Raw genomic sequence first — 15,105 nt, forward strand, 5'->3', positions numbered from 1 at the left:
TGCTGGAAAAATCAAAGGTAGACAAAAATGCTGGAGAAACTCAGCGGGTGAGGCAGCATCCATGGAGTGAAAAATAGGTGACGTTTTGTGTCGAGACCAGAAGGGTCTCCAGCAGTTTTGTCTACCTTAGATCTGTCTGTACAGCCTTTTAGTCATTTGCAGCAATAGAGTTGCTGCCTTACAGCGCTTGCAGTGCCAGAGACCTTGGTTCGATCCCAGCTACGGGTGCTGTCTATACATAGATTGTGCGTTCTCCCCATGACCGCGTGGGCTTTTTCAGAGATCTTTGGTTTTCTCCCATACTCCAAAGATGTACAGGTTTGTAGGTTAGTTGGCTTAGTATAAATGTAAAAAGTTGTCCCTAGTGTGTGTAGGATAGTGTTTGCGTGTGGGATTGCTGGTCGGTGCAGGCTCGGTGGGCCGAAGAGTCTGTCTCCATGCTGTATCTCTAAGCTTAAAGGGTCTGTCCCACTTAGGTGATTTTTTTAGGCGACTGCCAATGACTAGGCTATCGCCACACGGTCGCCTGTGTGGTCGTGAGTAGTCTCCTCAGTCGCTCAAAATCGTAGCGTGTTTTCTGGTCATCGCTGGAGTTTGAAATGTTCAAAACTTTTCGGCGACCGTGGGCTTGTGGTAGTTTGTCGTCTCCTGACATAGGTGTTGTTGTAGGTTGTCACCAAGATGGCATAGGTTGTCGCCAGGATGACGTAGGTTGTCGCCGGTGCTGACTTTGGTGAATTCCATTGATATAGTCGCCTAAAAAATCGCCTAAGTGGGACAGGCCCATTAAAAACTAAAAACTAAAAACGCACATGGTCACAGGGAGACTGTATAAACTCTGTACAGACAGCACCAGTGGTCAGGATGGAACCTGGGTCTCTGGCGCTGTAAGGCAGCAACTCTACTGCTGGGCCACTGTGCCACCCCAATCTTCAGTTGATCTTCACAGTGCATTCCATGAGGAAGGATGGAGTTTTGTCAAGGATACCTGCCACCCTGGCCATATCCCATTGGTTACATTGCAATCTTTATTATTTTCTACTACTGGAATGTTACATTGTCAGATGCTGTGAAGATCTTTGGGCCAATTGTGCTATAGGAGGATATTTAACACTGTCTTTTATTTTTTAGACTTCCTTCTAGTTTTAGACACTTCTGTCATTGACAGCTTTTGCAGGTGTTCCCACGCCAGGTCCTGCAGGCCTGACACCCATGTTCATGGAAGATAGATACTAAATGTTGGAGTAACTGAATGGGTCAGGAAGCATTTCTGGTCCATTTTGTGTCTATCTTTAGTGTAAACCAGCATCTGCAGTTCCTTCCCACAGTACGTTCATCGGTTCATAAGTCATAGGCCATTCAGTCCATTGAGCCTACTTTGTCATTCAATCATGGCTGATCTATCTTCCCCTTTCAACCCCATTCTCCTGCCTTCACCCTGTAATGTTTGGCACCTTTACTAATCAAGAACCTGTCAATCTCTGCTTTAAAAATACCCAATGTCTTGTCTCCACAGACATCGGAGGAAATTAATTTCACAGATTCACCACCCTCTGACTGAAGAAATTCCTCCCCTTTCTAAAATGCTCTCTGTCCTTAGAAAGGAAACATGTCCTCCTCATATTCCAGTCAATATTCCTTTACTTATTTGCCTTTCTGTTCTTTGCATCTCATTCGGTGCCAGTTCAAATGAGAACATTGGGCGGCGCAGTGGTAGAGTTGATGCCTTGCCACGCCAGAGACCTGGGGTCGATCCTGACTATCGGTGCTGTCTGTATGGTGTCTGTACGTTCTCCCGGTGACCTGCATGGGTTTTCTCTGGGTGCTCAGGTTTCCTCCCACACTCCAAAGACGCACAGGTTTGTAGGCTAATTGGCTTGGTAAAATTGTAAATTATCCCTAGTGTGTAGGATAGTATTTGTGTAGGATAGTGTTAGTGTACAGGGTGATCTCTGGTCGGTGCGGAATTGGTGGGCCGAAGGGCCTGTTTACGCACTTTATCTCTAAATTAAACTAAACTAAACTAAACCAGTCCTGACTCACTGTTGGTAAACTGGGATGTATTATTTCACAAGAGGAATTGTTAAAGTTAAATCAGACTTCTTATTCATCTCAATGCAATGAATGTGGTTGATTATGTCATTTTTTCCCTTTATTTATTTGGAATAAGCTTAACATGACTACCCATAGTTGCTTGTGAACCGAGTAGCTTGCAAGGTTATTGAGAGAGCATTTAAAAGTCGACCATATCGATGGGTTTGGAGTTGCATATGGCCTTGAGCGAGTACGGTAATCAGGTTTTTTTTCAGTGAACCAGATTGGCTTTTATCTGCAATCTGGTGGTTTCAGGATCACGGCAACTGATGGTGACATTTAATTTCAAATTTATTGCTGTACTCGAATTTAAAGTCTCCAGCTGCCATGGTGGCATTCAGACTCACAATTCTGGATGCCAAAGAATTCATCACCACAGTGCCATGTCCTTCTATTCACCAGTGGTAATAATAATTGGGAAGGAAATTTGCTAGGGAGAAATTCAGGGCTAAGGCGGCACGGTGGCATAGCAGTAGAGCTATTGCCTTACAGCGCCAGAGACCCGAGTTCAATCCTGACTACGGGTGCTGTCTGTACGGAATTGTATGTTCTCCCCACGACCTACTCCAAGATCTTTGTTTTTCTCCCACACTCCAAAGATGTACAGGTTTGTAGGTTAATTGGCTTGGTATAAACATTAAATTGTCCCTAGTGTGTCGGGTAGTGTTAATGTGCCGGGATCGCTGGAGTCGGTGGGCCGAAGAGCCTGTTTCCATGCTGTATCTCTAACCTAAACTAAAATTAACATGGATAGGGCAGGTTTGAAGGGATATGGACCAAACACGGGCAGGTGGGACTAGTGTAGATGGGACATGTTGACCGGTGTGGGGACGTTGGGCCGAAGGGTCTGTTTCCACACTCTATGACTCCATGACTCTATAAATTAGGAATTTCAACTTTTGAAGGTCTAATTAAGAAGAGCTGGTACTTAGCAGTTCAAGAGCAATTTTTTACTGAGAGATTTTGATTAATTTGCAGTTTGTACATATTTCCTGATGTCCATTGATCTCAGGCTTGGCTTGATGGCAGCAATATCATCTCCGGTGTTGTGCCGGTGAGGGTGCAGAGCAGATTCACCAGGAACTTGATTTGAGTGTTTTAGTTACGAGGAGCGACTGGTGAGGCTGGGCCTGCTTTCCTGGAGCAGATGAGTTTGAGAGGGGACATGACTGAGATATGTGAAATTATGAGGGACATAGATAATATACACTGTGGTTTGCTCTACACACTGAAAGAGAGTGAATCAATGCTTATGCTCAGCAAATGAATACGATGAACACGACTAGGGATGTGTTTTCTAAATGTGTTTTGTATTAACATCTTGTTTTTCACACAGTCTTTTCTTTTCACTGTCTTGTAGAATGATGTGTAGGTTATGCATAATTTATGGAGTTTTTCTGTTGTCAGAGTCTTTGTGCTGTGATGCTGATGCGAGCAAGATTTCCATTGTACCTGTATCTCACTGTACGTGCATATGACAACAAGCTTGATTCAACTTGATTTGACCATCCATTTGTCACCACATATGTTGCTTGATCCCACTTGGGGTGGCACGGTGGCGGAGCAGTAGAGTTGCTGCCTTACAGCGCTTGCAGTGCCAGAGATGCGGGTTCGATCCTGATTACAGGCGCTGTCTGCACAGAGTTTGTTCGTTCTCCCCATGACCGTGTGGGTTTTTTCCGAGATTTCCGGTTTCCTTCCACACTCCAAAGACGTACAGGTTGTAGGTTAATTGGCTTGCGTATATGCGTCAATTGTCCCTAGTGTGTGTAGGATAGTGTTATTGTGCAGGGATCGCTGGTCAGTGTGGACTCGGTGGGCCGAAGGGCCTGTTTCCATGCTGTATCTCTAAACTAAACTAAATCCACTGAGTTCCTTCAGCAGTTTATTTTGTGCTCCATTTTCCAACATCTGCAGTCTCTCGTGTCTCTATCTTGAACAATCGTGGTCCTTCTGGTGAATGAAATCCAATTAACTCCCATGAGGAAGCGAGGATTTTGATCCAGTTCTTGAAACACAACCAAATATTATTCAACAGCAGCTTTACAGAAATACTTCTTAGTCTTTGTGTAGAATCTAGTAGTTGGGTTACAAGGTTATAGAAAAGGAATTCTCGTCGATATTGCCCCCCCCCCCCAAATTACTAGCATCACCTCTTAGTCAAAAGTTATCAAAATAAAATCACATAAATCTCAGACATTTAATTTAAATTAGAATAATTTTACATCTTGTGCAAGCCGAAGTACGCCCAGTCTTTAGTTTCTCTTTTGCTTTCACATGTAATTTAATGTGTGAATAAACCAAAGTAGATTTTGCCTACAATTACTTGCTATTTATTTTAAAAACGAACAGGAGAAGGCAGTGACATTTCTTTGAGTAACGACTATCATGTTGAACCTATTAACATGATTAACAGGGGAAGCGTTGTAGAAGGAACACGTCGGGGTATCCAAGGTGTTTCTTGTGCAGAAGCAATTGTGATCTCTAAAATACCGTGTATTTGACCTAAGCGGAGGTTAGAATGTAACGTAAGTGGACAATCGCTGACAGAAGAACGTGTACAAGTCCTAGATTGATCTAGAATAATTTGCTCGACACACTGAAAGACAGTGAATCAATGCTTGTACTCATGAACAATTATTTTGAACTTTATAGTTATAGAGAGAGAGTCATAGAGCGATACATTGTGGAAACAGGCATTTCAGCCTAACTTGCCCACACCGGACGGACAACATGCCCCAGTTACACAAGTCCCACCTGGCCACATTTGGCCCACATCCCTCCAAACCTGTCCTATCCATGTACCTGTCTAATAACTGCTTCTTAAATGTTTGGATAGTCCCTGCCTCAGCTACTTCCTCTGGCAGCTTGACCCACCACCCTTTGTGTGAAAACGTTACCTTTCAGATTCCTATTAAACCTTTTCCCCTTCACCTATGTCCTCGATTCACCTACTCTTGGCAAGACACTCTATGCATTTACCCGATCTTTTCCTCTGTCCTGGTGAATAAAATATGTAAAGAAAAATGTAACTGCATTTACCCGATCTTTTCCTCTGTCCTGGTGAATAAAATATGTAAAGAAAAATGTAACTGTGTGTTAGTAGATAATGTGAAGAATTCTGAGAGTACAGTAGCCACGTTCATTTTCAAGGCTGTTAGGAGGTTACAGGGAATTGTGGAATGTTGCTGGTACTTTCAATGATATGATGAGAAACCTAGTCATAACTGGATTTCATGTACATGGAACTGCAGTTAAAATAGATATTGTTGGAAAAAACAGCTGATTTCCTTCAACTGAAGAACGTTTAAGATTCTGATGTTCAAATATCATTGAAATGTTCAGCTTTAGGAAGTTACCCATTATTCATTATTTACTTAATAAAAACTTGGAGCTTTTGGTGTGAAATCAGTATTTTCAAACCTCTTCTCTTCAAACTTCAAACTTATCTTCAAAGTTATGCATAAAGTATTCGAGTGCGCCTCTTGTTTTATGACGCATGTCAACATGACCTCTGCTTAGAATCAGAGCCCTTTGATGATTTCTGCAGTCTAGTTTAGCTTAGAGACTAAACTAAAGTCTAGCCTTTAGTTTAGACTAGACTTCCATACTGTATGGAAACAGTATGGAAACAGCACCATCAGCCCACCGAGTCCACACCGACCATCTATCACCCATTCACTCTAGCTCTGTGTGCTCATCCAGACCCTATATATTAAGGGCAATTTAACAGGGAACGATTAACCTACAAATCTGCACGTCTTTGGGATGTGGGAGGAAACCAGTGCACCCAGAGGAATTCGTCTGTGGAATTCTCTGCTCTGTGGGGGCTGGTTCTCTGGATACTTTCAAGAGAGAGCTAGATAGGGCTCTTAAAGATTGCGGAGTCAGGGGATATGGGGAGAAGGCAGGAAAGAGGTACTGATTGGTGATGATCAGCCATGATCACATTGAATGGCGGTGCTGGCTCGAAGGGCCGAATGGCCTACTCCTGCACCTATTGTCTATTGTCTATTGTCACACGTGGCCACAGGGAGAAGGTGTAAAGACCATACACAGATAACACCCAAAGTCACGATCAAACCTGGGCCTCTGACAGGACCTCTACTAACTGAGTCCCTGTGGAGCCAGTCATAAACCTCAGAGAGACACAAAATGCTGGAGTAACTCAGAGGAAAGGTAGCATCTCTGGAGAGAAGGCAGCATGAGTTGGTGACATTTCAGCTGTAATCTACCAGTTTTGTTTCTACTCCTTTTCTCTGTATCTTAAACAATTGCTTCATCTACATGTGTAGGAAAGAACTGCAGATACTGGTTTAAACTAAAGATAGACACAAAATGCTGGAGTAACTCAGCGGGACAGGCAGCATCTCTGGAGTGCAGCAATGGGTGACGCTTCGGGTCGGGACCCTTCTTCAGGCTGAATCTTGCCTTAACTACTTTTTCCAATGTTTTTAAATCCCCATGGAAAATGCCTAGTTAACCTTTGTCCATTTTCTTCCAGGTATCTTGCAGTGACGCAGTTTTCTCCCACACATGCCCGTAAGACCTTTCCATGCTTTGATGAGCCGGTCTACAAAGCAACATTTAGAATTGGCATCAAGTACCAAGACACTTACCTGGCACTGTCCAACATGCCAGTTGATGTCACCACTCACGAGGAAGGGGGGTGGGTCACTGATCGATTTGTACAAACGCCCCGAATGTCAACATACTACCTGGCCTGGGCAATCTGCAACTTCACCTATAAGGAGACAGTTACTGACAGTGGCATCACTGTAAGTTTGTGCTTCAATGTTAACAGCAATACAGAAATCGAATTGGTATCAATGTCACAATATAGGATGGTGCTTGGAATCGTTAAGAACAGATGATAAGTGCTGAAAATATGAAATGATAAAAAATATTCAGAATTTCTGACTGCAATGGAGAAAAGGAATGTTTTTATTTCAGGATATCTTCTTTCAAAGAGTTCAGTCGACAAATTTTGGCACAAGGAACTGCAGATGTTGGTTTACCAAAAAAAAGTACAAAGTGCTGGAGTAACTCAGCAGATCAGGCAGCATCTCTGAAGGACATGGATAGGTGACACTTTGAGTCGGGATCCTTCTTCAGTGTTTGTTTTAGGGGAGTGGGGTGAAGCAGGAAGATAGGTGAGGATGCGGGACAAAGTAAGGCGAGCGATAGGTGGATACAGATGAGGGGGGTATGATTGGCACATGGTTGAACAAAGGCCAGAGATTCCGAGAAGATAAAAGTCTGTGAGATCAGGAGAAAAAAGATGGTAAATGTGAATCTGGAGAAAAGGTGTATGGGGTGGAATAGTGGGAGGAACATTTGCAAATCCTGCTAGGGTATAGGGAAGAAAGGGGGGGAGTGGGGAGTTTGTTGGTTAGTTAACTAAAATTGGACAATTCAATGTTCATATTATTGTGTTGTAACCATGAACATATTTATTGCTGCTGGTCAATGCAAGACACAGATCTACTTGTAACTGCCTTTCAGATAACTTTACTACTCTTAACTAATTAACAGACTATTTTGGAAAAGCAATCGCTATTTGTATTATGAACACATTGACAGGATTTTCTTTAGTCCTTTTATTTTGGCTTATGATGCAGAGCTTTAATGAAATATGAAGGGGAGGAATGGGATTGATGGGGTTGCTTTGCTGGGTCATTGCATGGGTCTAAGGGGTAGAATGGCCTCCTTCTGTTTCGTACGGGTGGCACCATGGCATGGCTGGTAGAGCTACTGTCCCATGGCTCAGGTTTGATGCTGACATTTTGTGCTGACCCTGTGGCGTTTGCATGTTATTAATTTGGGGTTATTAATTTATTGATTTTAAATAAAATTGTTACCTCTGAATATTGTGTTTAAAGCCGTGTTACGCTGATGCATGTAAGAATGTAATTGCTCCGTTGGTGGTATAAATGCTAATTAAACACTCTTTACTCTTGACTTGACGTTTGACTCTCTTGTCTTGATGTTCTCCCTGTGACTCACTTGTTACTGTTAATTGGCCATTGTAAATTAACTCCAGTGCGTTAATGAGTGGTGGAACCGGGTGAATGGGAGAGAGGGATATCGTGCAAATTCACGATAATGTGGGAAGAACAGTTTACAGGACAAAATGAAGTGCAGTAACAAACCACTTCCTTTGTTGTAAGGGAAGATATAATGAGTAAGTAAATGAGACCACCATCACTTAAGCTGGTATTAGGGCAGATGACTAAAGCCTTGGTCAAAGAACTAGGTTCAAGAATTGTTTTAGGGGAGAGGAAGTTGGTAATGTGATGAAATGTAGGGAAGATATTCCACAACTTGGGCATTGGTAGTTGGCAATGGCAGAATGGCTTTGAAGGTGGATCAATGAAGCACATGGGTGATTAAGAGATAAGAGTTTGAGGAACTAACTGGGAACTGAGGAATTTATAGGCAGGAGCAGAAATCATGGAAGGATGCAAATTTCAATTGAGCTATATTGTAGATCAACAAACTCAGGGGTGATGGGTTTAAGAGGAACGAATAACATCAATTTTGTAGAGAGCAAAATGGTGCGAGTGGTGGTCAGGATTGTGTCGGACTAGTCAAGCTTGGAATGATTAAAGGTATAGATGGATGAACTGCGGTAGGATTAGAGTTGGGTGATACCACAACATTTTCTCAATAATGCTGCAAATATGTGGTCAGATATCCATCATAAAACCAACGATAAAACCAACAATTGGGCACAAAGTGCTGGAGTAACTCAGCGGGTCAAGTAGCATCTCTGGAGAACATGGGTAGATGACATTTCAGGTTGTGACCCTTCCTCAGTCTAATCATGTATCCCAACCCAAAACGTCACCAATCCATGTTCTCCAGAGATGCTGCGTGACCCGCTGAGTTACTCCAGCACTTTTTGTCCGTTTGTATAAACCAGCATCTGCATTTCCTTGTTTCTTCATTGTGAGCAACAATTGATACATTTTTGTATGGTTAGTAGATAGAGGAATGGAGTTGGTGCCTAGATGATAATAGATTTAGACAGAGTACACCAATATGCGAGAGAACAGGTATGGATATTGTCCTTGTTTAGTTTATTGTACACGTGACAATAAACTAAACTAAACTAAACAAGTACAACATCCTCCCCCTGTTCTCTCTGGTATTCACTTTTATCCTGATAAGTCTGTTTTACGCTGTATGCTTAGGAAGGTAGATCATAGTTAAATGGTGATTTACATTCAGCGGTTTCAAATACTTCTGGTGTACGATTGTTCTGAGCAACTTTACTGATGGATATTCTGTTGTTCAGGTGGGACTCTACGCCAGGCCAGATGCCATTCAACAAGGATCTGGTGATTACGCTTTAAATATTACAAAGAGGCTGCTGGAATTTTATGAAGATTACTTTAATATCAGCTATTCATTGCCGAAATTAGGTAAGTTGCACTATTAAAGGTTTCTTATTTACGTTGCTAGAATGAGTGAAATATATATTTAAAAATTCCCAGGAAAAAGGAAAAACAAATATTTTTCAACTCGAGTGATGTATCTGACTGAAATATTAATTTCACAACACAAATACTGCAACAACTTGTATCTTCCCAAGTGCCCATGATGGTTTCTCTTTGACAGGATGGAAAAGCTACAATAATTCAGTCAGTGAGTGATTTAAAGAATCCACAGATGCTGGCATCATTGCATAAAATTAATTGTCTTGGGAAATTCATTTATTTATTTGTTCAAACTCACTAATAATGTTATCTTGTATGAGGTATGAAATCTTTTTAACCAATTTTGGTCTCTCAGAAGTTAGGGAAAAATGTAAGACTGTGTCATACAGAATTATTCATTAATCCTTGGATGTTATGTTAATAATAATAATAATAATAAATTTTATTTAATGGGCGCCTTTCAGACATCTCAAGGACACCTTACATAGTAATCGGAATAACATACAATCGGAATATAACAAGTAATAAAGACATCACAGAGACACAAATTAAAAACAGAATTCAATCCAAAAACAGAAAATCAAAAACACAGTGTGAAAAGAGAGCAGCGGCAGCCAAAGCGCGCCAGCGTTCACTCTCTCTTCACAGCAGCCATCTTGGACACAGACCTACAGGACTACAATTAGACAAAAAAAATCATCCCCCCACAGTGGATAGCACTGTGGAGGAAGGCACAATGTCCAGTCCCCACCCCATGTTCACCCCAAAGTCAGGCCTATTGAGGCCACCGCAATTGCCTCTACGGAGGCCCGATGTCCCTGGCCGTTCTCACCGGGTGGTCTTGCCCCGGCGTCGGGAGAGTCCTTTCGGCGGCTGGGCCACCTGGAACGACCGCTTCCTGGTTGGAGCCCGCGGCTGCCGAAGCCGACAAGGCTGCGCCGGTTTGGAGCTCCCAGGCACCCGATTAAAAAGTCGGCGCCGCCTCTCCGCACTGCCGCCTCTCCGCACTGCCGCCTCTCCGCTCCGCAGACCCGCAGCCCGGAGATGTTGCTGTCGGCGGTCCAGCTCGCCAGAGCTCCAGCGCGTCGCTCCAGCGTGGCGACCCAGGCAAGGCGTCGCCCGCTCCACTCCGCTCCGCTCCAGCGCTCCAATGCTCTGCCGCCGCCGAGGCCGAGGTGCTGGGCGGTCCCCGCCAGGAAACGGCGCTCCAAGCCCGCAGGTAGGCCACGAGGACGGGTCGACGGGCAGCCCGGAGAAAAGGCTGCCACACCGACCAGGTAGGGACCTAGAAATAAAGTTTACACCTACCCCCCACATTAAAAAGACCATATCCCCTACAAACAAAAAACAGGACTCACTAAAAACTATTAAAAAAACGGATTTAAAACGGACGGCTGCTGGCTAGCAGCCGTTCACCAAGATGGCTCCTCCTCCTCGAATGTTGTTCAACTAATTCCTAATGTTGTTTATTAGTTTTTGAGAGAGTGAGAGAGAGTGATGGGGAAGGGAAGGAGGTGCAAGAGGAAGAAGTCAGATATATATTAAAGAAGTGAAAGAACTTAATTGATGGAAAATAAATGGTAAAGGCAGTATGTCTTGAGGAATAGGAGTAGAATTAGGCCTTTCGGCCCATCAAGTCTACTCCGCCATTCAATCAGGGCTGATCTATTTCTCCCTCCTAACCCCAGTCTTCTGCCTCACCCCCATAACCTCTAACACCTGTACTAATCAAGAATTTAGAAGTGGTGAGTGTACAAGAAGTGAAAAGCAAAACGCAGAATGAAGTATGCTTCAACAGAACATTCTTCAGATGGAACACACAGCATAGAACAGTACAGCACAGGAACAAGCCCTTCAGCCCACAAAGTCTGTGCGAATATGATATCAACTGACTCTTATCTGCCTGCACATAAACCATATCCCTCCATTCTCTGCGTATCCATATGCCTAGCCAGAAGTCTCTTAAATGCTACTATTTTATCTGTCTCCACCGCCACCCCTGGCAGCGTGTGCCAGGCATGCACCACCCTCTGTGTAAAATAAAATAGTCCCACACACCTCCTTTTAATCTTCCCCCCCCTCTCTCCTTAAAGCTATGTCTTCTACTATTTGATATTTCCACCCTGGAATTTCTGTCTGTTTGCCCTATCCATGCCTCTCATAATGTTCTAAACTTCTATCAGGTCTCCCCTCAACCTCCAATCATCCAGAGAAATAATCCAACATCTTGTAGCTAAAGCCCATGTCCCACTTATTTTTTTGGCGAGTACAGGCGACTATGCTGTCGCCACATGGTTGCGAGGTGATGCCTGTATGGTCGTGAGTAGTCTCCTCAAGTCGCCTAAAGAATCGTAACGTTTTGTTGATCACTGCTGGATTTTGTAATGCTCAAAACATTTCGGCGACTGTGGGCTTGACGTAGCATGTCTTCTCCTGCCGTAGGTGCTGTTGTAGGTTGTCGCCAGGATGTGCAGGTTGTTGCCAGGTGACGTTGGTTGTCGCCGAATGCTGACTTCGGTGAATTCCATTGGTGACTACCTACATCAACCTACGTCAACCGGCGACAGGTACCGGCGACTGAATTGTCTTCAGTTGTCGCCGACAGGGTCGTTGCTTGTCGTAGCTTGTCGCGGATGGACGTAGGTTGACTATGGTTGTTGTAGGTTGTCGCCTGTGTGGTCGTAGGTTGTCGTAGGTGTTGTCGTAGATGTGGTCATAGGTGGATGTCCTAATGGGTCGCCGGTTGTCAGTAGCGTGCCGTAGCTTGACGTCTACTAGGTGGTAGGTTGTTGCAGCTTGTCGTCGACATTGTCGGCGACTTGTTATGACTGTGTAAGTCTGCGGCTGTCACCGAAAAAATTGCCTAAGTGGGACAGGCCCTTAATACATCTAATCTAGGCATAATTCTGGTAAATCTCCTCTGTGCCCTTTCCAAAGCCTCCACATCGTTCTTGTACAGGGGTGACCAGAACTGGAAGCAATACTTCAATGTGGCCTAACTAAAGTCTTATAAAGCTGCAGCATGACTTCCTGACTCTTATCCTTGATGCCTCTACCAATGAAGGCAGGCATACCATATGCATTCTTTACCACTCGATCTATTTGTGTTGCCATTTTCAGACAACAATGGACTTTTACCCTAAGATCCGCTCGTACATCAATGCTGTTAAGGATCGGGCCATTAATTGTATATTTTACCTTACATTTGACCTCCCAAAGTGCAACACCTCATACTTGCTGGGATTAAACTCTAAAAACATGAGTTTAAGAGGCCAAATGGAGGAGTTAATTTGAAACCTGATTTACATAACAAGAGTGAGTAGCAGTGTTCAGATGATGATATTTAGGTGTAAATTCGAGCCTTTGAGTCTATGGCTATGAGTTACATACATATCAACTCTTTATTTACTGTTTTAAGTTCATTAGTTCATGTCTGCTATTTGGCCCATCAAGTCTACTCCATTATTCAATCATGGCTGATCGATCTTTCCCTCTCAACCTCATTCTCCTGTCTTCTCCCCATAACCCTTGACCCCCATCAATCAAGTATCGGTCAATCTACATCTTAAAAATACCCAATGACTTGTCCTTCACAGCCATCTGTGGCAATGTATTCCACAGATTCGAAATAAATAAATTCCTCCTCATCTCCTTTTTAAAGGTGTGTCCTTTTATTTTGAGGTTATGTCCTCTAGTTCTAGACTCCCACTGGTGGAAACATCCTTCCACATCTACTGTATCCAAGTCTTTCACTGTTCGGTAAGTTTCAATGGGGTACCCCCTCATCCTTTTAAAAAACTCCAGTGAGTACAGGCCCAGTGCCATCAAATGCTCGTTGTATGTTAACCCAGTCATTGCCAGGATATCACTTGTATAGTTGGTAGCTATTTCAATTGTTCAGCTTGATGAACAGATTGGGAAAGATTCACAGAACGGAATAAATCTAACATGTAGGCCATCGAACTATTGTCAGAACATTTTTCATAAGTTCATAGGTGATAAGAGCAGAATTTGGCCATTCGGCCCATCAAGTTTACTCTGCAATTTAATCATGGATGATCTATCTTCCCCTCTGAACCCCATTCTCCAGCCTTGTCCCTATAAACCCTTCATACCCGTTCATAAAGTGCCTTTTTTTGCACCCACTGCCTGTGGATCTGATAGGAACAATCTGTTTTGCGGATGGCCATCATATTGTCTGCAAATCTTGAACCTTTGTCATGTAAATGTATTTGGGAAACGTCTAACAACATTTTGCTCTTTAGCTCAATCAGCTAAAAATGTGGTAGAAAATGAAATCATGCTATCAACAGGTGGTGCATCAAAATTAATCTGTAATAAAATAGTGTTCTCTGGAAAAAGAGTCCAATAATTAAATGTGGATACAAGGAACTGCAAATGCTTGTTTGCAAAAAAAGACACAAAGTGCTGGAGTAACTCAGCAGGCCAGGCCGCATCTCTGAAGGAAGTGAATAGGTGACGATTCTAGTTGGGGCTCTTCACACTGGAGAAAAGGTCCCGACCTAAGATGTCACCTATCCATGTTCTCCTGAAATGCTGCTTGACCTGCAAAGTTACTCCAGCATTTGGAGTCTTTTCCCCCAATAATTAAGTGCCCCTTTGAACACAGAATATGGTGGGAAAGAAATATGGAGGGTAGGTGTTCAAGCTTCAGATCATATATGTGTTTGTAATACTACCATTAACAGCAAACATTAACAAATAGTTATTTGGCCTCTAATAAATGTTTCTAGGTGCGTAGGGAGTGGATGCAACGGTGGGATAACGGAGAACTAGTGTGAATGGGCGATCAACAGCCAGCGTGGATGGGGTGGCCAGAGGGTTTGTTTCCATGTTCTATCTTTCAATCAATCAATCTTAGTTTAGTTTAGAGATCAATGTGGAAACAGGCTCTTCTGTCCACTGATTCCGTGCCGACCAATGATCCCCACACACTAACACTATCCTACTCGCACTAGGGACAATTTACGATCTTACCAAGCCAATTAGCCAACAAATGTGTACGCCTTTGGAGTGTGGGAGGAAACTGGAGCTCCCAGGTCATGGGGAGAACGTACTAACTCCGTACAGATAGCGCCCGTAGTCAAGATCAATTCTAGGTCTCTCTAGAAACTCTACCGTTGTGCATCCATGCCACCCTTGGAGATGCTCAATATATATGGCAATAGCAGTATACTGAACAGAGTGAATATTACTATTGGCTTTTTTGGAGCTCTGGATGCTTGTGGTTCATATTTGGAACCATCACTTTTCTTGGTAAATCACTTTTTCTGCACAGATGACATTTGTTTCCTTTTCCTGCTGTTTAAACCTATATTATTCTGACAGTGTAAAGCTAGATCTTGATAGCTTTCCAAATAATGAACTGCGTTGTCCAGCTGCAGATAATATGAAGCTTTTATATGGATATTCGATATTTAAAAAAAATGCTTTTGATTAATTACTCGCATTGTGTACATCATGACATTTAATAAATCTTCTTATCGAGTCCACATCACAAGATTAGAAATTGTTCAGCCAAAGCTGAATACAGTTCTTGGCATTTGCA

General features: G+C 43.1%; 1 protein-coding gene across 1 annotated transcript in view; it reads left to right on the forward strand.

Moving 5' to 3' along the window:
* The window catches only part of trhde (thyrotropin releasing hormone degrading enzyme), a 98,229-nt gene that overhangs the window by 18,221 nt on the left and 64,903 nt on the right, over positions 1-15,105 (forward strand). The window contains exons 2-3 of the mRNA XM_033038184.1: positions 6,599-6,872; positions 9,395-9,521. Of these exons, the coding sequence (XP_032894075.1) occupies positions 6,599-6,872; positions 9,395-9,521 (401 nt within the window). The remainder of the gene's footprint in view (positions 1-6,598; positions 6,873-9,394; positions 9,522-15,105) is intronic.

The sequence above is a fragment of the Amblyraja radiata genome, chromosome 19 (assembly GCF_010909765.2).
Source record: "Amblyraja radiata isolate CabotCenter1 chromosome 19, sAmbRad1.1.pri, whole genome shotgun sequence".
Taxonomy (NCBI): Eukaryota; Metazoa; Chordata; class Chondrichthyes; order Rajiformes; family Rajidae; genus Amblyraja; species Amblyraja radiata.